General features: G+C 38.0%; 2 protein-coding genes across 3 annotated transcripts in view; one reads left to right on the top strand and one right to left on the bottom strand.

Annotated features, from left to right (window-relative positions):
• stk26 (serine/threonine protein kinase 26) overlaps positions 1-12,002 on the bottom strand; it is a 31,322-nt gene extending 19,320 nt beyond the window's left edge. The window contains exon 1 of one of the 2 annotated variants that reach the window (XM_079670972.1): positions 11,702-12,002. In XM_079670972.1, coding sequence (XP_079527098.1) covers positions 11,702-11,722 — 21 coding nt within the window. In that variant the 5' untranslated portion in view covers positions 11,723-12,002. The remainder of the gene's footprint in view (positions 1-11,701) is intronic. The other variant, XM_079670973.1, reaches the window with a different exon arrangement.
• A 1,148-nt stretch (positions 12,003-13,150) lies between these two features.
• LOC307033226 (palmitoyltransferase ZDHHC3) lies at positions 13,151-19,903 on the top strand. The gene is made up of 9 exons (XM_079671614.1): positions 13,151-13,305; positions 14,323-14,411; positions 14,892-14,965; positions 15,494-15,606; positions 15,760-15,821; positions 16,199-16,316; positions 16,577-16,649; positions 17,545-17,719; positions 17,840-19,903. Exons 1-9 carry the CDS (start codon positions 13,181-13,183, stop codon positions 17,929-17,931), a joined length of 921 nt encoding a protein of 306 aa, XP_079527740.1. The 5' UTR covers positions 13,151-13,180; the 3' UTR covers positions 17,932-19,903.
• The last annotated feature ends 5,141 nt before the right edge of the window (positions 19,904-25,044 follow it).

Here is a 25,044-nt window from a genome sequence, read left to right as displayed (position 1 = left end):
ACACAACATACTTATATACACCTGAACATCAGCAGGAGAGGACTCTTTAAAGTAGAGACACTACATACTGATATACACCTGATCATCAGCAGGAGAGGACTCTTTAAAGCAGAGACACGACATGCTGATATACACCTGAAAATCAGCAGGAGAGGACTCTTTAAAGTAGAGACACTACATACTGATATACACCTGAACATCAGCAGGAGAGGACTCTTTAATGTAGAGACACTAAATACTGATATACACCTGAACATCAGCAGGAGAGGACTCCTTAAAATAGAGACACTACATACTGATATACACCTGAACATCAGCAGGAAAGGACTCTTTAATGTAGAGACACTACATACTGATATACACCTGAACATCAGCAGGAGAGGACTCTTTAAAATAGAGACACTACATACTGATATACACCTGAACATCAGCAGGAGAGGACTCTTTAAAGTAGAGACACTACATACTGATATACACCTGAACATCAGCTGGAGAGGACTCTTTAAAGTAGAGACACTACATACTGATATACACCTGAACATCAGCAGGAGAGGACTCTTTAAAGTAGAGACGCTACATACTGATATACACCTGAACATCAGCAGGAGAGGACTCTTTAAAGTAGAGACACTACATACTGATATACACCTGAACATCAGCAGGAGAGGACTCTTTAAAGTAGAGACTCTACATACTGATATACACCTGAACATCAGCAGGAGAGGACTCTTTAAAGTAGAGACTCTACATACTGATATACACCTGAACATCAGCAGGAGAGGACTCTTTAAAGTAGATACACTGAATACTGATAAACACTTGGACATCAGTAGGAGAGGACTCTTTAAAGTAGATACACTACATACTGATATACACCTGAACATCAGTGGCAGAGGACTTTTTAAAATAGAGACACTACATACTGATATACACCTGAACATCAGCAGGAGAGGACTCTTTAAAGTAGAGACACTACATACTGATATACATCTGAACATCAGCAGGAGAGGACTCTTTAAAGTAGAGACTCTACATACTGATATACACCTGAACATCAGCAGGAGAGGACTCTTTAAAGTAGAGACACTACATACTGATATACACCTGAACATCAGCAGGAGAGGACTCTTTAAAGTAGAGACACAACATACTTATATACACCTGAACATCAGCAGGAGAGGACTCTTTAAAGTAGAGACACTACATACTGATATATACACCTGATCATCAGCAGGAGAGGACTCTTTAAAGCAGAGACACGACATGCTGATATACACCTGAACATCAGCAGGAGAGGACTCTTTAAAGTAGAGACACTACATACTGATATACACCTGAACATCAGCAGGAGAGGACTCTTTAATGTAGAGACACTAAATACTGATATACACCTGAACATCAGCAGGAGAGGACTCTTTAAAGTAGAGACACTACATACTGATATACACCTGAACATCAGCAGGAGAGGACTCTTTAAAGTAGAGACACTACATACTGATATACTTCTGAGCATCAGCAGGAGGACTCTTTAAAGTAGAGACACTACATACTGATATACACCTGAACATCATCAGGAGAGGACTCTTTAAAGTAGAGACACTAAATACTGATATACACCTGAACATCAGCAGGAGGACTCTTTAAAGTAGAGACACTACATACTGATAGACACCTGATCATCAGCAGGAGAGGACTCTTTAAAGCAGAGACACGACATGCTGATATACACCTGAACATCAGCAGGAGAGGACTCTTTAAAGTAGAGACACTACATACTGATATACACCTGAACATCAGCAGGAGAGGACTCTTTAAAGTAGAGACAATACATACTGATATACACCTGAACATCAGCAGGAGAGGACTCTTTAAAGTAGAGACACTACATACTGATATACACCTGAGCATCAGCAGGAGAGGACTCTTTAAAGTAGAGACACTACAGTACATACTGATATACACCTGAACATCATCAGGAGAGGACTCTTTAAAGTAGAATAACAACATACTGATATACACCTGAGCATCAGCAGGAGAGGACTCTTTAAAGTAGAGACACTACACACTGATATACACACTTATCATTCCTTTAGCACATTCAGTTCAGTGATATTTGGACACTGAGAAAGCAGCCAAACACAATTTTGGCATTCATGTTTCCATATTGTAAGATCACATTCCTATCTCTATACTTAGTCCCTAATCTAGAAAAGCAGCCCATAAATCTTCTTAATTCTTCCTTGCACTTGTCCAATGGTTCACCTGCAGCCAATAAGGAAGTTCAGTAATCAGCTGTTCAGATATTAATTATGATGATACGACGATAAGCAGCGACGGGGTTTCCCCTCAGGACTCTGGACTCCCTCTCTCTCTCCTCATAACAGCTTTTAATCAACGCTTGCCTTTGCTTTTCAGTTCATTTTTAAGAAACCCCAAACCTACTGTTAAGAAACAAACAATGTTTATTTTTTTCCCATAAGAACGTCTTTTTCATGTATCAGTATAATAATTTCTCTCAAAAATATACTTGTTTTTTTACGTAACAAAAGGAGACAAAGTCCTCAAATGTTAAATGACTAAAAAGGACACTATTGAACAAGAACACTGTTTCAGTCAAACTATCTATAATCGGCCATTTTATTGATTAAAATCAGTATAATTAATATTATTATAAGGTTTAAAAAAGCATTCAGTGACAGGCTTTGTTTTTTTTTTAAAGGGAAATGGATTAAAACTAGTATTTTTGTGTCATATTTGTTCAGATATAGTTTTAAGTAAAGTTCTTATTTTTGTTCATTGCACACATTTAAACCACCCCAAGTAGTAGGTTACAAGGGTGCATTCTGAGAGGGGCTTTTTTTATATTTATGCAATTATTCATTTGTTTAATGCAACTGGACCAAATGTCCTTTTAGATAGGCAAACAAGTAAAGAAAAGGGGACTTTTTGAATGTGAGAGGGTTACACTTTGACCTGTGTGTGTGTGTGTGTGTGTGTGTGTGTGTGTGTGTGTGTGTGTGTGTGTGTGTGTGTGTGTGTGTGTGTGTGGCCTAGCATTACTATCCTTGTGGGGACCTAAATCTGTTTACACAGTCACGTGTGGGGACTCGCCTCCCTTATGGGGACACAAAAGGGGAATCATTCATTTTAGGGTGAAGACTTGGTTAGAGTTAGGTTTAGGGTTAGGCATGTGTTGGTTAAGGTTAGGATAAGTCTCCAGGACATCCATGTAAGTCAATGTAATGTCCCCTGAAGTGATGTCTACATGGTGTGTGTGTGTGTGTGTGTGTGTGTGTGTGTGTGTGTGTGTGTGTGTGTGTGTGTGTGTGTCAACAGAGAAGAGGTTAAATATTCCCTCGCTCAATCATTACAGACCTGTTTTGTTGCTGTATGAGTATCTACACGTGAAGAGGAGCAGGAACTGTTCAAGCTTGAACCAAAAATAGAGTTGGTAAATGTTTTACTGCGGGTCACATGACCTTCAAAAGTTAGTCACGCAGTCTGGGAATTACGTGTATCAGTTATGGGACTAATGCAAACAAAGGTTTCATAAAACGGTGCTTTAAGTCAATGATTAACAATGATCAACGTCAAGAGAGTTTAGATTGAGCTGCTCCGTCTGATAAACGCTTAAAAAATAATGGAAATGAACGACGTAAACAAGGAGAGAGCTTGTTGTTGTTGTTGTGTCTTCACTGTGCAACTGATTTATAGCTAACCAGTGTCTGCAGGGATTAACTTTATTACAACAGGAAACATTTGTCAGCAAAGAAAAGCATCCAAATAATAATGCAAGTACACGGCATGTGTATTTTTTAACTGCAAGGATGATTATGTTATGATAAGTAGAGTACAGCGAACTGATATGTCGATTTCTTATTCATTCATTTCGGGGGGAAATTGGGTTTTGAGACATTTTAGGATACAATTAAATAACCGATAAATAAATTGAATAAAAGAATTTACAGAGGGAAAAAAAGTAGCTACGTTGCAATAAAAATTAATTAATTAATTTTTCTAGAATTTAAAATGTAATCGTCCAAAAACGTTTGATATTAACGTGAGAGGTTAAAGAACAATGTTCGATACTAAATCAAATTAAAAAAGATATTTATACAAACACACAAAGTTAATAATAAGAATGTGCGATCAAAATATATAAAATAAAAAAAACATGGAGGAAAACTTGGACAAAGCTGTGGAAACTCAGTGAAAGAGTAATCCATGTTTTCACTAATAACCGGGGTCCAAATATCCAAACATAAAACAGCTCAGTGTGTGTGCGAGTGTGTGTGTGTGTATCGTGAGGTCAAAGGTCACAGCTGCTTGAGGAGGAAGTACAAACACAGCGTTCTGAAAAATGACCCTCGCAGAGCTGCATCATGTGAGACTCGCTGCTCTGAACACATTTCCTGTTTCTCTAGAAAGCCAAACGCACAAAAACACAACGTGAGTCATGCTACACAGAGGGACTCATGAACATGCTCTCTGTTTACAGAAAGAAAGGAACCCTTATGTCTCCAATGTTAAAAGGAGCACTCATGTTTGTACACCAATATATGAAGCTACAGTCACAGCAACTGGTTAGCTTAGCATACAGACTGGAAACAGATGGAAACTGCTAGCCATATTCCTTTAATATTGGACAGTTATTTCTCCACTATTACAAATTAAAGGAATATTTAGAAATAGGCCTATTTAAATATGTACTTTTGCACTCTCATGCTTGTACAAAGATATGAAGCTACAGTCAGCAACTGGTTAGCTTAGCTTAGCATAAAGACTGGAAACAGATGGAAACTGCTAGCCTGGCTCCGAACAAAGATAACAGCTGGCCTTACGTAAAAGGCGTATTTTACTGATCATAAACACACTTTTCTACAAAAATAGAACAGCATGATGAGCCAAACCTTTAAGGTCCATCTTCTTTAATACTAATATGGAGCTTTTTGTATTTATTCAGATTAGTGTAAGGGGGTAACTAACAATTATTTGTATTATCAATTGATTAATTGACAAAAAATACACATATCAATAATATTGAAGGCATGTCAATTCAGTGATGTTTTTACTTGTGTATATATATATATATTACTAATATTGTTGTTATTATTTTTAATGTTTTTGTTATTATTATTGTTTATATTACCTTCTTTTGTAGGTATTTTTCTTCTTTATTTACTAAGGGAATTGTGTAATATATTATATATATTATCCCCTGTATACTAAGTCGGTATTATGTTATTTTTTTAAATGAATACAATAAAAAAAACAATAATAAAGATTACAAGGAAAAACATGTTTTAGCTGTAACCTGTTTAGCACTGAGCCTGTTTTTCAGGTCTCAGGCTCGAAAATGACATTTCCAGAACAAATGACTATATCTTCCCTTCTACAAGGGTTACATTAATAATCTTTTTTCTCAAAGTAATGATAAACCTGCGAGTTGGATGTAGAAAGGTCAGAATCAATATAGATGTTTTTTATTTTAAAGAAAATTCAGATTGAACATGGTAAAAAAACTGTAAATTATAGTGTCCGTCCAAAAACTATTTTTTACTTATAGTGAAAACCACCCTTGGATGATGGGTTAGTAGACTAAAAGCTTTAGGAATCCAAAGTACAACATCTAATAAGTACCCTGTATCAAGATTGATGCAAAACATGTGACATTTGACCTTTTTAGAAAGGTTTAGCAAAATAAACTCAACCTCTGAGGTGATTTGGGTGGAAATGGGGGTTTTACCGTTTCTCTGGAACCCATTGGTCGATTTTGGTGATTGCATGCAGAGGCCTGTACTACGAAGCTGGTTCAACCTAACCTGGATATGTTTCAGTTAGCCGGTTGACCTAATCCAAAACATACGCGCTCTCGCTAAACAGTACTACGACGCTGGTTATCAAGTGGATCGCTCAAGCCAGCCGTGTCCTCTCTAGTTAGGTGCGCGTTCACATGAAAGGGGTGGTATCTGGAGCATTCGACCAATCACAAACATGGACAAGCGTACTGACAGCGCAGCGTCATACTTCCTGAATGAAAAGTCAACTATAATATTAGTAAAATATGAAGAAGTTCAACTTTAAACATCCATGACTTAAACACTGTATCCAGGATCAAAGCCACAGAGCTGCACCTGCAAGGTGAATACAGCGGGTAACAGAACAAGTGTTTGAATGCGTACATTAACAGGTTTATGATATCACTGCCCCGTCTAAGACACGATCTGACTTTCATTACATTTGACTCGAGTGTTTCGTCAACTTAATGTGTTGCTTAAAATAATACTTCTGCATACAGTATGTGACACTGTGAGTGTTGCACGGCCAGATACGGCTCAGCTGACTCAGATAAGGAGATATATGATACATTATGATGTGATATGCCGTGGACTGTACTTAATGTTACTCTGATCCGGTTACTTATGTTGTGGCAGATATTTAAGTAAGCTTTCTTAACGCTAATGTTATAATAGTCAGATTGCTCTGAAGATGGGAGGTGATATTCTATTAATGTTCACGTTCACACAGTCGATGATTTTTGCCGGCCGTCTTTCCTGCAACGGCAGCTTTTCTGTATTTCCTTTCTCCTGTAATTTGACTTGATCGCTTTAAACTCCGCACACTGAGCTCTGATTGGTCAGCAGGCAGTGCTTTCACTGAGTTGAGCTCTTAGCCTGCAACCTAACCTGCTCCGGGGCAGGTTAGCCGCTCAGCATCAGTTACCATGGAGATCTAGCCTGCTAAAAAGAGAACCAGCTTTGTAGGACCGGAAACCCAGAGTTTTCCCTGAAGTTAGCTGGCTAAGAGACCATCCTGCTTCGTAGTATACCCCCAGGTTTGCATCAGAGTGAACCTATCTCTCGCTCTGACATCTGGAAACGGAAAAGCAGGTTTATTGCTTATGGATTATCAGAAATCATTTCAAAGGGACACAGACACATTGGATTAACCTATGGATTAACTTCAGAAGCGTTTTTATAGTTTTAATGCCATTGAAGACCACTTTGATCAGACAACGACCAAGATGAGCCATGTTGCCGGTTTTAGCTACCTAGGTGCTAGCGCCACATGTTTTGATGTCTGTTCTTGTTAATACCTTCGCGAGTTCTTATCATGGAGTGATGATGTATCATCTCACGATGCGAATCGATGGGTTGGACGTGCAGCTACGATAAGTAATAAGGGTGTTATGAGTGAGTTTCTGTGCAACACCCGTTAGCATTTTTCGCTCGTGGCTAATTCATAGGCTCAGCGCTAGCTTTGTGTTTTTTTTTTTTTTTTTTTAAATGATCAGTTAGCTGAGTTTCTTCCCGTTACATGGATATGAAACATTCATAGTTTATTGAATATTAAGATGCCCTCAGACGCTGTTTCCTGCAGATGATGCGTTTTCCCCCCCCCCGGTATCGGGGGTGCAGTGTAGAAGAGGACAACAACAAACATTATAAATATCAATGTGTCAGTATCTTAAATCATGCAATATGTTACTTAGCCCAAATTGTCTTTAGATGTTTGTTTTGTTTTTCATTCATACATACTGATTATATGTGAAACTATAATGGTTTTCAGCTCTTCCTGATCTCTGTCTGTTGTGACATGTTTCTAAACTCAGTCTAGGGCTGCACGATTCATCGATTTTAAATCGAAACCGCGATTTGAAACGATGCAATTATAAAACCGCAAAGCCTGCGATTTTTTTGTTTTGTTCTTCTTGTGTGTCAGTCATCCACACCAATCAGAAGTGCTGTGCTCCACATGTGCCAGCCATTGTTAACCAATCAGAAGTGGCCCATGATACAAGGTGATGGACAGATTGATCCAATCACCTGCCAAGTGCTTTTGAAATACTTTTCCAAATGGCTTCCAATGGAGCTTTTCTAGATGGTGAAACAAACCGTCTGAGTCAGGTTAGTAATGCTCCATCACATGTTTCTATCACAGGGTGAATCTTAAACTGAAGCTTGACTTTAAAGCAACCCAACGGAAGTTTCATGTAAGTTTAGTTCTTTCACTCGTAGCTCGGGCTGCGGGGGTGCTAGAGACGGGAGCACGTTGATACGACCTTCCTAGCCGGAGATATGGCCGCATTTTAAAATAAACTTCCGTTGGGTCGCTTAAAAACAAATATCGCAAATCAAATCGCAATATCTGTCAGAAAAATCACAATTCGATTTTTTCCCAAATTCGTGCAGCCCTAACTCAGTCCAACTCAGGAGCTGTGTTTTAGTCCGTATGACTTCTGTAGAAAAACACTGGACTGTAATGTAAACAAACCAAATACAAGGAGGATGAGGAGGAGAGTAAAACTGAAACTCTGATTCACACCACAGAACAACTGACTCACCACCTGAAGCCAAAACACATTATTTAACACCCAGAAACACTCGGGAGTCTCTCTCAAGTGACAGCCTGCGATTAGAGGAGGCACAACCACAGAAGAAGAAGATGAAGAAGTAGAAGAAGAAACTCTGTGCGGAAACTACCTGCTCAGTGGTTTACAACAGGAAGCTTCAACAAAGTGAAGAATTGATCCCTTGCAGGAGGTATACTGTAGAAATGGAAACAGGAAGTCCTCGTTTTTGCAGTTTTGTTTTATCAGCAAGGTTCAAAAGGGCAGCGAGATATCAGCCTGTTGGCTCAATAACACTGAAGGAAGTGAAGGGCTTTAAAGAGGCCATATAATGCAAATTTTCAGGTTTATATTGTTGTGTTTTGTGACTCTAATAACACGTGTTTCCACGCTTTAATCATCAAAAAGCTCTTTATTTTTCAGTTAATTGAATGAGTATAGGTCTAGGTCACCATTAAATAATATTTAGCTCCATAAAATGACAGAAAATAGAGGAATATGTCCAGCTTTGGCTCCCTCAGTCTATTTAACGGGGACAGCACCTATTAATAAATAGTGCCGTAAAACTCTTGAAAATTGCTTCGAACTCACCCTAAAAACCACTTATAATATACAAAATTGTGTCTTTAAATATCTTATTTTGCCACTTCAAACCTCAAGATACTCACTTAAATCTGATTTAAACATTAAAATAAAAGGCAAATCTCTCTTAAAGGAGGCAGAAAAAAGCCTTTTGCATTCCATTTACTTAAACAATCAATAATCCAAATGGTTGCTGAATTATTTTCCATTGACTAACCATTACTCATTACCCCGTCGCACTGAGCCGTCATTTCCAACACAACACACACCCACAATGCATCACTCTTCTCTGCAGGTGCGACGGATAATTAATGTGTGCAGCAGCTGCCGCCGGGTGTCAGGTGTGTGTGTGTGTGTGTGTGTGTGTGTGTGTGTGTGTGTGTGTGTGTGTGTGTGTGTGTGTGTGTGTGTGTGTGTGTGTGTGTGTGTGTGTGTGTGTGTGTGTGTGTGTGTGTGTGTGTGTGTGTGTGTGTGTGTGTGTGTGTGTGTGTGTGTGTGTCCCACCCACACACACACAGTCCCACAGGTAGACACACCTGAGAGCCGGACAAACAGGAGAACTTCATAACTCTCATCGTCACACCTTTGAGAGAAACAAACGCTCCACTGATTCACCGAGAGAAGCTACATGTGTTGTTAGGGAGTGTTCATATTATCTATATTTGCTTTATTTAGTCCCGTGTTTATCCACAATTGTACATATTTAAATCTGTTCTAATCTAATGTATTTACTGTTGATGTTTGTTATTCTATTTCATTTTTGGAAATGTTTTCACTTTAATAATCATATGGTTGGTTTCAAGTGTTTTACTGAATCAAAAAGGTAAGCGTTGCTGCGTCTATGGATTGTTTTTATTCTATTTTTTAAGCTGTTTTTTAGATTTTAAAGCACTTTGTGTTACCGTTTGTGTATAAACAGGTCTTTAAACATACAGTACATATCGGTTGGTAGCAAATGCACGTTTTCGGCCCTTTAACAATCCAATGTTAAAGCAGGTGAATGGCTCAACACAATCAAGATGAAACACACTGTTAGGTCGTAATGTACGTCATTAACGGACTATCAAAGGGCTTCTGCAGAGCCACACCTACTGACAGCAGGCCAATTATACCTCGTATAAAAGCAGATAAAGATACTGCGCTATAAATAAACCTAAAACAAGCTGGCGGACACAATGAATCACCGTGGGGATAATACAGTGATGTAACAACACTTAAAAGTCCTGTTGGTAAACACAATAAGGACTCTAAAGTTCACTATAATGTCAGTATAGGAATATTTAAGGACGTTTTGAGTCCCAAAATCACTTTGAGTCGCTACAAAAGTAGTGAAAGGACATCTGAAACTCACTTATACTCAATATAAAGTAATAAAGTTAGATGATAGGTGACTTTATGAGCATTATAGGGACATTAACACACTGTAATGTCACTGAAACAGAAGGAGAACTAAAGATTAAGAGAAACTCAATATGAGCCAAATCAAACACTGTATAATAAAAGGTCAGTGAATCCTACAGGGAAATGTTAAGAGATTTTAACACCATAATGTCACTATAAACTAAGTTTGGACTATCAACAGTCTCAATAAGGAGTCAGTACATCGTATACGTAAGGTATCATAACTCACTATCAAGTACTAAAGTCATTAGTCACTTATTGGTTATTATAGGGATACAGTAACATCATGATGTCACTATTAAATAAGGTTTAGCCACACTGTAAGCCAATAAAGAAATATAATACAGGTATTTCAAGAAAAATAAACACCATAAACTCAATTTGGAGATCGAAAAACACAATACAAGTCCCCATATGAGTACTATACTGATATTTAAGGAGATTTAAACACCAACAGTTTACTATAAACTCAGTTTAGGTTAGCAAAGTCACCTTATATGAAGCTATAGGAGTACTAAAAGGGTAATTTAAAGACATGACACACCATAAATCACTATAGAAGTCTTAAAATCATATAACCAACAGCATAAAGCCAGTTTAGAGTACTCAAGTCACATGTGAGATAACTTTAGGAGCATTCAATAGTTGTTTTTTAGACCATGAATGTACTTTAAAAAGTGTACAACAAGCTTCTAAAGTCACTCTTTGTCAAATTGTATGGACATATTAGAACACAATTTGATTAAGTTAACTTATTTAAAGTTAAACAGCCTCACATACGTCACTATACATATCACCAAACAGTTAGCATGAAGTCAGTTTAGAGTACTAAAAACACATGTGACGTTACTTTAGGAGCTTTAAAGAGTAATTTAGGGTTTTTTAAACCATAAATGTACGTTAAATTGTAACTGTAAAGTCACTCTATGGACATCTTTGAACACAATTAGATTATGTTAACTAATTTAGAGTTAGAAGATCTCACATAAGTCAATACATAAGGTAATATCCCCAAACAGTTAGCTTGAAGTCAGTTTAGTACTAAAAACACATGTGGAGTAACTTAAGGAGCATTCAAGAGTTTTTTACACCACAGAAAATCCCCTTTAATGGTTAATGCTCCATCATTAGCGTTAAAAGCAACATTGAAGTGACTTCCCTCACAACATGGAGACGGTGTATTTGAATGAAGAGGCCTGCAGGTTAGCCTATAAATCTAAATATCACGCAGAACAGCATCAGGTAAGCACTGTGGAAACACTTCGGACGAGGCCTGTATTTGCTCAATGCTGCCTTTTCTTGTGTCAAAGCTCGTGAAAAATGCAAAAACACACGTAACAACCCTTCAAAATCCACCTTTCTGCTCACCTGCATACCAGGAACTTCCATGGTTACTTAGAAGTATGAACGCCCTTTTCCTCCTCCAGGTTTCTGTCTTCTTCTGTGTTCAGTCCTTCTCTATTTACACCTCCTCTCCGAGCTTTCTCACGCGCCCTCAAAATAAAATACACTCCAGAAAAAAAGTGTCAGGTTTAACTTCGAGCAGGAAGTGAGGGAACAATGTATCCGATGAGATTAAAAAAAAGTTTGCAGTAGAAAGAGAAATGAACAAACACACACACACACTCACACACTGTGAGCCTGTAGCAACAAAAAGTGTTGAGCAAACGAGTAGAATGACGCGTTCAGGGGCGGAGCGACAGGGTGGGAAATGTCAGTTTCACACATGATGATCTCTACTGCCATCTTGTGTTCATTTCTATCCATCCATCTATCTATCTATCTATCTATCTATCTATCTATCTATCTATCTATCTATCTATCTATCTATCTATCTATCTATCCATCTATCTATCTACCTATCTATATATCTATCCAATCTACACATTAATTAATGCAAACTATACAAACAAAGCTACCACATTTAATACCCGCACAGTTTACCACTTTTCGTGAAAATAAAACACGTATTTTATTCTATATTTTTTTCTGTAAATATTGACCATGGATGCTTTCACCAAATATTAACACAGTAGGATTTTTGTTAAATAATCATCAGTAATGTGGATTTACTGACTACATCTGTTAAATTAAGAAAACAAATCATCACTTTAAGCAGCATTTGAAAACACCAAAAGATAGTTATGCCACATTTAAATATCAAAAAGGTCACACGATGTCTAGGTTTTTATCACAATATCTAAATTATATTGATATATTGCCCAGCCCTATGTCTCTCTATAAAAGATGTGTTGTTCTTCTTTATTTATCACAAATTAATACATTTAGGAGCATTTTAATGTTGTGTTAAATGCTTGGACACATTTTAATTAAACTACATGTAGCTCCCTTATGTTTAATACAATGTATATACAGTAATACAAACTGTGTTTTAAAGAGAAAAACTTATTTTAATACAATATATAATAATAAATGTTTATACATTCTTAGATCAAAAACAAAAGCAAAAATATGTGTTATATATATTTAATGAGTGCACTGGCCCTTTAAGAATTAATCACTGTTTCCTACGTTACTAGAAAGGGAGCGTCAGATTACTTTCCTGTGGTAACCATGTATAGCTTTAAAAAGAGTGTTTTAAAGAGAAAAAATGATATATAATAAAAGGAAATACAGCATATATGTGGATCAATTACAAAAAATGTATTTGGCATTGTTTAATCGCCCCAAAAATTACAAAAACATTTTTTTTTAATGTATGTTGTAATTGAGTGCACTCGCCCTTTAAGAATGAACCGCTGATTCCTACGTTACTAGAAAGGGAGCGTCAGATTTCTGCGTGACGTCACCCGGAACTGTGGAAAAGGGGGCGGGGCCCAGCAGAAGATGGCGTTCGTTCGCTGTAGGCGAGATCCCTGCGGTGTTATCTGTCTGATTTTAACTTATTTCAGCGTGTTTTACGCGGACTACGTGGTCATACAGTATGTCCTCATCCCCGCCTACTCGGACAGGTCTGTACTTTGTGTTTTTGCTCATTTTAAACCGTTTTAAAGCCAACATGGCGCCTGTTTCTCTGCTGTGTTCTCCATTCATTTGACAGTTTCTTCCGTTTCTCTGCAGCTGCATCCTGACCAAACTAGTTTTTCTGACATTAACACACATTTAAATATATCTAGGTGGGTCTTTGTTGGGGTTTTGCACTCAGGCGACAGCTAATAGTATACATTGCTTATTTTGTTTACTGCAGGAGGGTTTTGTTGTTTATCACCACTGGTGTAAAGTAACTAAGTACATTTACTCAGTTACTTAAGTACAATTTTAACGTGTTTACTTGTCTTTTAATGCCTTTTTACTTGTACTTCACTATATTCTAAAGGGCAATACTCTACTTTTTACTTCACTACACATATATGACAGCGTTAGTTACAAATACAATTAAGAATAACTGATTGTCTTTATTTGTTGTGTGTTATTAGTACTTACCTACAAATACCATTTACCTCCATCACTGTTCATTTTTGTACATATTTGTAAATTCGTTCGGTTGCATATTTCTTTAGTTAACAGTGACACTACGCAAAGCAACATAAAGTAAAACATAGATCTGGACTTATTGCACATAAGATCACTTTTGGCTTTTTCTTTGACCGTTTTAACAACACTATTAGTTACACATCTGGACATCTAACACCTTGAATGGGTAATATGTGTATTGTTTTTACATATAATCTTAGTATGTGTACATGTTTTAAGAACACAACTCTAGCTGACAACAATTATTACATTATTTGATAAGTTGACTAATAGATTAATCATTTTTATAATTTTCTCCGACCAAAATTGCTTCGCTATACAGTATGTGCAATCTGTGGTTGTTTGAGAACAAATGTTTCATTATTTTTGGATTTTATAGATGAAACACTATATCTAGAATATAATCAGCTCGTTTATTAATTACTTGCATCCTTACACATAACAGAGTATGGTTTCTTTCTGCAATAAACCATCTTTCTTTGTGTCTCTGACAGTGTGTGGTGTACTGTTCACGGATCAGTGTTTAACCTGATTCTGCTGCTGCTGCTCGCCTGCCACGCCAAAGCTGTCTTCTCAGACCCCGGTGTGTGTGTGTGTGTGTGTGTGTGTGTGTGTGTGTGTGTGTGTGTGTGTGTGTGTGTGTGTGTGTGTGTGTGTGTGTGTGTGTGTGTGTGTGTGTGTGTGTGTGTGTGTGTGTGTGTGTGTGTGTGTGTGTGTGTGTGTGTGTGTGTGTGTGTGTGTGTGTGTGTGTGTGTGTGTGTGTGTGTGTGTGTGTGTGTGTGTGTGTGTGTGTGTGTGTGTGTACTGTGCTCAAACCACACCCGTAAACACCTGTAATTACAGCAAGTCATATCTATTAAAGAAAGTTAATGCTATAAAAAATACTGTATCTATTTATTCTTATGAATCATTTTTGTTCAAATTGAAGATTTAGTTTTAATAAATGATGACAACAGACATTCGTAGCAAAAGGTGTCACTATGCGACCACAAGAAATGAGACTTATGAGCAAAGCACCAACAATGAGTATTATTTTGTGTTTTTATAATATGTGTGTTTTTAGGTATGGTACCTCTTCCTGAGACAGCGATGGATTTCTCAGACCTTCGCTCACAGTCGTCTCGCATGAATGAGCGGGTGAGTTCAATCCTTCTAAACACAAAGTGTACTGCATCCTTTCACTGCTTAGTCAAGTAAGTGTTGTCCAATAACTTTAAACTGTTTAAAGAAATCATGTTCTTTGTGTTCTTTGTGTATCTCTTTCAGCACAGAAGTTTTTTTTTTGAATGAAAGTGACTTTTTTTTAAACTCAGACGTTTATAATCGTCATGAGTTGAACCGGGAGCTAACGGCTAATAACAGACAGCTTCTCTCTGATTATAAGTGTGTTATTAACAGCTATGTATTTATGTCATGCTGCCTGTGTATTTAAATCCTAGCAGCTGTGTTTATGTTTGGCTTGTCATTATGAGCTTGAAGACAGACGTCTGGACAGCGTTTCACTAAAAACAGGACATTTTGGAAAGTGTTTTTATTTTTGTATACTATGTTTGAAGGATATAAATGTTACCTCTAGCCGTGTTTTGCAAAGTTGAAGCTGAATTAATTTGTGGTTTACCATCCATCAGATGTCAGGTATTTTACCCATAATGCCTCTGTTTTCAGGGCTGTGAAGGCTGGACGGTGTGTAACCGCTGTGAAACATACAGACCTCCCAGAGCGCATCACTGCAAAGTGTGTCAGCGCTGTATACGACGCATGGACCACCACTGTCCCTGGTGAGGACACACACACACACACACACACACACACACACACACACACACACACACACACACACACACACACACACACACACACACACACACACACACACACACACACACACACACACTGTCTCTTACCCCTGTTGTTTTATTTGTTTGTGTTAGGATCAACAACTGTGTGGGAGAGTTGAACCAGAAGTATTTCATCCAGTTTCTCTTCTACACCGGTGAGTACACACAGCACGCTACATCATGTACAATTCATTTAAAATAGTAGTGCTGCCCCTGGAAAAAATGTTAGGAAAAAAGTTTCCGAAAATGGATGCAAAGGAATCTGAAAATATGTGAAAAATTGCACCAAAATGTCATAACAAAAAAAAGTTAAATTTCTCAAAAAATGTCAGACAATTGTGTGAAAAATGGCAAAATGTATTTGAGAAATCTCTGTGTGTTATATGGGTAAAAGTCCAAAATAACAAACCATTCATAAAATCCAATATGAAACACTAACAAGGAACACTTTACTGCAACATCACTGCTTGCATTTCATACAGCACATTTTGAAGTATTTGCTATCAGTACTTTGTACTGCTTATTCTCTCAGGGATGGCCAGTCTGTACTCTCTGGTTCTGGTGGTGTCGGCCTGGCTTTGGAGGATCCACAGCGAGAGGGAAGGAGCCGAGAAAGAAGGAGAGGAGACGCCCAGCAAACACCTCATAGTGTGAGTCCTCTGCACTCGGAACTGCATTCTGTTCAAACACATGTTGGGCCTTATTTGGTGTTTCAGTGTCAAACTCTGGATCTCCCAAACACACCCAAGACTGCCCCGATGTCACCATGTTCAAATCCAAACTCACCTCTTCAGAACTGAAAAGTGTCTTTGACTTTCTAGAGTAGCGCTCTATAAATAAAATGCATTATTATTATTATTAAAATGTTCTGTAAATACTTAAAAGCTTTTTGTTTCTGTTATTTTTGTAGTGCTCACTACATCATCCTGCTGGCTGAGTCTGTGCTGTTTGGAGTGTTTGTCATGGTCATCTTATATGACCAGGTACACACACACACACACACACACACACACACACACACACACACACACACACACACACACACACACATATACCATGTATACATCACTTCAGGGGACATTACATTGACTTACATGCATTTCCTGGAGACTTATCCTAACCTTAACCCTTACCCTGACCAAGTCTTCACCCTAAAATTAATGATTCCCCTTATGGGGACCTCCGTTTTATCCCCATAAGGGAGGTGGGTCCCCGCACGTGACTGTGTAAACAGATTTAGGTCCCCACAAGTATAGTAATGCTAGGCCACACACACACACACACACACACACACACACACACACACACACACACACACACACACAGTTAATTACAAACTTTAGATTTCCCCCAATTTTTTAAATTTAGATTCAACAATTTATTAAGGTGAAAAAAGCACGTAAAATATATCAAATGTGACTTTTTAGTATGATTCTGTCATTATTGCTCATACAATTGTAACGAGGTGTGGCAAAATGCATTCTGGGAAATGTAGGAAATCAAATCGATGTAGAAGTGAGACAAAGCAAGTGGAAAAAAGAAGCTTATCGATGAAAGTAAATGAGCTTATCGATGCTTATACTTTCATCGTTAAGCTTCTTTGTTCCACATGCTTTGTCTCACATCGATTTGATTTCCTACATTTCCCAGAATGCATTTTGCCAAACCTCATTAAAATTGTCGCAACTCTAACTATAGGTAATAATGACAGAATGATACTAAACAGTCACATTTTATTTGTTTTTGCGGAGCTGTTGGGGTTTTCTATGTGCTTTTTTTCAATAGTTTATAAAAAAAAACACATTTAGTGAAATAGTAGACACTATTTTCTTATTTTAAACAACCTTTTTCTGAAAAAGCGTGATTTCTCCCCTGCAGCTGGTGTCCATCATCACAGACGAGACTCCCATCGAGCAGCTGAGGAACAGATTGATGATCATGGGCCAAGGCTCTTCCTCCTCCTCCTCTTCCTCCTCTTCCTCCCCTCAGCCGCCTCCCCCCCTACACACACGCAAACCCAAGATGGCGCTGCTGAAGGAGGTCTTTGGAAGAGGTGTGTTTGGTTTTTATCATCTATTATGTCCTCCTTTAAAAAAAAATAAAAAATAAAAAAAAGAATTTGATATATTCTTCAACTTTTACATTTCTAATTTGTAACCCTTTACTCCTCCAGGTTCAGTGTTTTGTTGGCTGCTTCCTCTCCACTCCAGCCCTCCGTCAGTCGGCAGCATCACATACTCCGCCCTGCCCGACTACGATGTCTGAGGACAAGGTTTTCAGTGTGTGTGTGTGTGTGTGTGAGAGAGAGTTTTCTGCCTAACTACGATGTCGTATCTCTCTTTCGACCTGATTCCTAAAGAGGAAGGTGGATGAAGGTGTGTGTGTGTGTGTGTATTAAATGAATGAGTGTAGAAGTGTGTGTATGATCATCCTCGGACTCGTGAATGTAATTTCTTTACGCTCCCCGTTTGTCCCGATCTGTAGTTTAACTCCCAGCTCTCTCCTTCTTTGATGATTTAGTCGTGAACACTGGGGTTGGACTGATGTCGAATGATCAGCTAAAAAAACATTTACTTTCAACCACTTGCATAACCAACATGTCTTCCGACTTCACGAGATGTTGTTTCGGACTTGAGGATGATTTTTCCCGATCAGGAACTCATTATTCCAACTATTCTGACACTACGTGAATGCAGCACAATGCCCTTGTCTTGCAATGTTAACGAAAAATGGTGCTGAACCCGTCCAGGGGGAAATCAGGCCTGACGTGTTCCCGTCATTCTGCTGTGTGTGTGTGTGTGTGTGTGTGTGTGTGTGTGTGTGTGTGTGTGTGTGTGTGTGTGTGTGTGTGTGTGTGTGTGTGTGTGTGTGTGTGTGTGTGTGTGTGTGTGTGTGTGTGTGTGTGTGTGTGTGTGTGTGTGTGTGTGTGTGTGTGTGTGTGTGTGTGTGTGTGTGTGTGTGTGTGTGTGTGTGTGTGTGTGTGTGTGTGTGTGTGTGTGTGTTCGAGGGAGACAGTATTTATGCTAACAGACGATGTAACGGACACACTTTATACTCAAACACGTCTCGAAGATAACTTGTTGTTGTTGAACTGTAAGACTAGTTTGTTACTGAATGAATTAAGAGTTTATTTATGATTTTTAATGGAAGGTTATATCCAAGTTAAGCTTTAAAACTGTTACCAAGGATGCACTGATGAGGATTACTAAAAGCTGGGACCGATATCTGACGTTTTCCCATCTTTTAGTGAAAAACATGATCATAATTTATTTTATTTTTTTATTCATTTATTGCAATTAAAAGCAGCAAAAATCAACAACCCTAGAACAAATGTTTTTTTAGCCATACATTTTATTAATGGGTCATTTTTGTTATGGACAAACACCAAAAGACATTGATGTCACTTTATTTTCTATTATTTATACATTTTTATGCTCAAACCGACTTCTTGAGCTGAACATATTGATCATACGATGTCCAAAAGTCACATTTTAAGACAATATTTATATCATGATCCACCACCAAAACTGTCCTCCATTACATATTTTGAATTAATCCCAAAAATCTGATATAATAAATACAAATAAAAGGAACAAATAATAATTACAAGTGATGCATTTGGGTTCAAATGTCCTCAAAGAGATCATTTTTTATGTTTGTATGATGATTTATATTTAAACGTTTGTCGTGCTAACGGAACTATAATGTGTTACACTTACAGATTAACACTACACACACACACACACACACACACACACACACACACACATACACATACACATACACATACACATACACATACACATACACATACACACTCACACTCACACTACACACACACACACACACACACGCACACACAGTTCTCAGTATTCTGCTAAATCTCAGTGAAGGGACGATGTTTAACTTATTTATTGTTTCTAACTATTCCGTGGAGTTTCTCTACCAACATGTGTGTGTTTTTATGTGACGGGTGAAGTTGCTTTTCCGCACTGAGGACATTTTTAAATGGTGTGTATGTCACTACAGTGTATAAATGAAAGGACTGCAGCAGAAAAGCAGCTTCACCACCATGTTTGTGTGTAAAAGTAACCTGTGTTTGAGTGAACTCTCACAAAATGCGTTCACAAATGTTACCAAACCATAACTGCCAGTAAGAAAACGGTGTTTCCTCTGAAAAAAAGCACCTTTTCCTTTTCCTTGAATGATGTGACTTAAAATCTGCCTTTTTTTTTCATTCTGTTTCTCACAAGCTTCAACACAAATCAAGATGTTTCTGCTATATGCTGACGATGACTCTTAATCCGTTAATAAAAAAACGTTGAGATAGCAGGGTGTTTAAACGCTGCATTCACACTCTTGAGCAAGATGGCTTCAATGATCAGAACAGTTATGCATTATTTTACTGTAATATGGAAAAAACTATATGAATCACAAACGTTTTATTATTGAATTATACTCAAAATGTAGAGCTGGGAAATACTGCTCGTTACTGTATATATGTGTATATTGTTAAATAATTACTTAATTATACTTTAAAAGGCAGCAATCTTTTTATTTGGGAGGCTTTTATTGGCCATGGTTCTCCGTTGTCATTTTTCAGGCAACCAATAGGTGGAGATTTTTTATGTTGTATTCAGGTAACCTTAGATCAAATGTAATATTAAGGTGATTTTGGTCAATATTTAGCTCATGGTGTGAATGCATGTTTTAACCCCCCCCCCCCCCCCCCCCCCACCCAAACTGTAGTCCTTCAACTTATAGCATCTTATTTCTGATTGTTTTCATAGTCTTCTAGGTATTTTAAAGTGCTCTCCAAACAACTTCGCCCGGGTTTGGTTTCATCAAGCTGTACATATGAAGGTCATATTTTATATCGATGATGTGCAATTCTCATGAAGGGAACGTTACTGAAACTCATTGTTTGTGTGTTTTCTAAAAAAAAACAATTTGAAATGTTTTTGTGATATTCTTGAGGTGAAGTCGTACGATTTGTCTACCTTTGGATCAAATGAAACAAAATGATGAAGGGGGAAAGCCTTTTCTGTAACGTAATAACCTACAGTCCCACGTCATTCTCAATCAAGCGCGCCTCACCTTTAGTAAAACACGTAGAAACATTTCAAAGTGTGCTTTTGCCCAGCTGTGTGTTTTGATTGGAAAAATGCATTTTTTTTTTTTTTGTATCATTGTTACTCAATAGGGTGCGCTTGTTTTGTTCAAATAAACAAGCGCACCCTATTTCTGCTGTTTTTCTTGACAGCGGGAAGGAATGTGTGTACAAACAAGCAAACGGGGCCTGAAATTAACACGTGGCCTCCAGCCAAACACTTTTCATATGGTTGCTTGTTTTGCAATTCAAGAGTGCCCAACTTTTGGGGAAAGAAAATTGCAATATATTCCAAATTTATATTACACTGGTTTGTAATTTCAAATCTAACACAAACATCAACCAAAGAAGTAATAAGCTGTTTTGACAGTAATTCATATTCTTTGCTTGGCTCCAAAGATACTTCATATTGGTTGGCTGGTTGGCTCAGAAAAAGTTAGTTTCACGCCCGGCAAACAAAACCAACAAAGACTTTAATACCATCTGGCTTCATGATGACACGTTTACTGACAGACTGATGTTTTATTTATTTATTGTTGCTCTCTTGAAACCGTGACCTGTGTGTTATTCCTGACGACATGCTGCTCGTTCAACTGGAAGTAAAACGGATGTCTTTTAAACTTCACTGGCTGCTTGTCTTTTTTTTCATGTGTTTCTTTGGTGAAAGATATTATATTTATTCATAATCAAGCAAAATATCTGACCACCGCTCCAAACAAATGGGGGGGCAGAGTTTCCTCAACTGAGTCCTTGAGGGCTATATTTCCCATTTTCATAAAAGGATAACAGGGCCTCTTTAAACGAGTAATGTATTGTCTGATTACATGCTCCCATTAAATATGGGGCAGCATAACATAATACTATGAATTTAAATAAAACACTTGTCATTACAAAAGGATCATTTACAAGCTGCTTAACAATTTTTTTTTGCCAACATTAAAATAATGCACACATTAATGCATCAATAATCCAATCATATATATTTTGAAACCGGCCTCCCTGCACAACAACGACTTGATCTTTAAACGTGTAATGTATGTAACATTTGACATAAGTGTTTTTTTTCTGCTATGACTTACACAAGTACTCATGTGTAGAAAAATCTCACATAACCTGACTAACAGGAAAGGGTGTCTCTCAGTTTCTCTGATCTGACAGCGGTGATGTCTAGAAAAAGCACACCATTACAAAGCACCCTGAGGGAACCTTTTACACTGAGTATTACAGTACAGAGGTCACAGCTTGAAACAACATCTCTTGTGTCTGGGCTTGTAAAGTCAGGGCGTGTTCCACCTACAAACAGTTTTCTATTGTTTGAATCATGAGAAGTCACCTATTTTGGTAAAGGTAAGGCATGGTAACACCACTTTTAGTATTTTTCTTAAATAACATAATTATAAATGGGGTTAATAATTGAAGAGGATATTTTATGCTCAATTTCAGGTGTATATCAGTATGTAGTGTCTCTACTTTAAAGAGTCCTCTCCTGCTGATGTTCAGGTGTATATCAGTATGTAGTGTCTCTACTTTAAAGAGTCCTCTCCTGCTGATGTTCAGGTGTATATCAGTGTGTAGTGTCTCTACTTTAAAGAGTCCTCTCCTGCTGATGTTCAGGTGTATATCAGTATGTAGTGTCTCTACTTTAAAGAGTCCTCTCCTGCTGATGTGCAGGTGTATATCAGTATGTAGTGTCTCTACTTTAAAGAGTCCTCTCCTGCTGATGTGCAGGTGTATATCAGTATGTAGTGTCTCTACTTTAAAGAGTCCTCTCCTGCTGATGTGCAGGTGTATATCAGTATGTAGTGTCTCTACTTTAAAGAGTCCTCTCCTGCTGATGTTCAGGTGTATATCAGTATGTAGTGTCTCTACTTTAAAGAGTCCTCTCCTGCTGATGTTCAGGTGTATATCAGTATGTAGTGTCTCTACTTTAAAGAGTCCTCTCCTGCTGATGTTCAGGTGTATATCAGTATGTAGTGTCTCTACTTTAAAGAGTTCTCTCCTGTTGATGTTCAGGTGTATATCAGTATGTAGTGTCTCTACTTTAAACAGTCCTCTCCTGCTGATGTTCAGGTGTATATCAGTATGTAGTGTCTCTACTTTAAAGAGTCCTCTCCTGCTGATGTTCAGGTGTATATCAGTATGTAGTGTCTCTACTTTAAAGAGTCCTCTCCTGCTGATGTTCAGGTGTATATCAGTATTTAGTGTCTACTTTAAAGAGTCCTCTCCTGCTGATGTTCAGGTGTATATCAGTATGTAGTGCCTCTACTTTAAAGAGTCCTCTCCTGCTGATGTTCAGGTGTATATCAGTATGTAGTTTCTCTACTTTAAAGAGTCCTCTCCTGCTGATGTTCAGGTGTATATCAGTATGTAGTGTCTCTACTTTAAAGAGTCCTCTCCTGCTGATGTTCAGGTGTATATCAGTATGTAGTGTCTCTACTTTAAAGAGTCCTCTCCTGCTGATGTTCAGGTGTATATCAGTATGTAGTGTCTCTACATTGAAGAGTCCTCTCCTGCTGATGTTCAAGTATCAGTATGTAGTGTCTCTACTTTAAAGAGTCCTCTCCTGCTGATGTTCAAGTATCAGTATGTAGTGTCTCTACTTTAAAGAGTCCTCTCCTGCTGATGTTCAGGTGTATATCAGTATGTAGTGTCTCTACTTTAAAGAGTCCTCTCCTGCGGATGTTCATGTGTATATCAGTATGTAGTGTCTCTACTTTAAAGAGTCCTTTCCTGCTGGTGTTCAGGTGTATATCAGTATGTAGTGTCTCTACTTTAAAGAGTCCTCTCCTGCTGATGTTCAGGTGTATATCAGTATGTAGTATCTCTACTTTAAAGAGTCCTCTCCTGCTGATGTTCAGGTGTATATCAGTGTGTAGTGTCTCTACTTTAAAGAGTCCTCTCCTGCTGATGTGCAGGTGTATATCAGTATGTAGTGTCTCTACTTTAAAGAGTCCTCTCCTGCTGATGTGCAGGTGTATATCAGTATCTAGTGTCTCTACTTTAAAGAGTCCTCTCCTGCTGATGTTCAGGTGTATATCAGTATGTAGTGTCTCTACTTTAAAGAGTCCTCTCCTGCTGATGTTCAGGTGTATATCAGTATGTAGTGTCTCTACTTTAAAGAGTCCTCTCCTGCTGATGTTCAGGTGTATATCAGTATGTAGTGTCTCTACTTTAAAGAGTCCTCTCCTGCTGATGTTCAGGTGTATATCAGTATGTAGTGTCTCTACTTTAAATAGTTCTCTCCTGTTGATGTTCAGGTGTATATCAGTATGTAGTGTCTCTACTTTAAAGAGTCCTCTCCTGCTGATGTTCAGGTGTATATCAGTATGTAGTGTCTCTACTTTAAAGAGTCCTCTCCTGCTGATGTTCAGGTGTATATCAGTATGTAGTGTCTCTACTTTAAAGAGTCCTCTCCTGCTGATGTTCAGGTGTATATCAGTGTGTAGTGTCTCTACTTTAAAGAGTCCTCTCCTGCTGATGTGCAGGTGTATATCAGTATGTAGTGTCTCTACTTTAAAGAGTCCTCTCCTGCTGATGTGCAGGTGTATATCAGTATCTAGTGTCTCTACTTTAAAGAGTCCTCTCCTGCTGATGTTCAGGTGTATATCAGTATGTAGTGTCTCTACTTTAAAGAGTCCTCTCCTGCTGATGTTCAGGTGTATATCAGTATGTAGTGTCTCTACTTTAAAGAGTCCTCTCCTGCTGATGTTCAGGTGTATATCAGTATGTAGTGTCTCTACTTTAAAGAGTCCTCTCCTGCTGATGTTCAGGTGTATATCAGTATGTAGTGTCTCTACTTTAAATAGTTCTCTCCTGTTGATGTTCAGGTGTATATCAGTATGTAGTGTCTCTACTTTAAAGAGTCCTCTCCTGCTGATGTTCAGGTGTATATCAGTATGTAGTGTCTCTACTTTAAAGAGTCCTCTCCTGCTGATGTTCAGGTGTATATCAGTATGTAGTGTCTCTACTTTAAAGAGTCCTCTCCTGCTGATGTTCAGGTGTATAATCAGTATTTAGTGTCTACTTTAAAGAGTCCTCTCCTGCTGATGTTCAGGTGTATATCAGTATGTAGTGTCTCTACTTTAAAGAGTCCTCTCCTGCTGATGTTCAGGTGTATATCAGTATGTAGTTTCTCTACTTTAAAGAGTCCTCTCCTGCTGATGTTCAGGTGTATATCAGTATGTAGTGTCTCTACTTTAAAGAGTCCTCTCCTGCTGATGTTCAGGTGTATATCAGTATGTAGTGTCTCTACTTTAAAGAGTCCTCTC

This window comes from Notothenia rossii, assembly GCF_949606895.1.
Source record: "Notothenia rossii genome assembly, chromosome: 3".
Lineage (NCBI taxonomy): Eukaryota > Metazoa > Chordata > Actinopteri > Perciformes > Nototheniidae > Notothenia > Notothenia rossii.
Note: the sequence above shows the minus strand (reverse complement) of the source record. Positions and strands in the feature narration are given on the sequence as shown.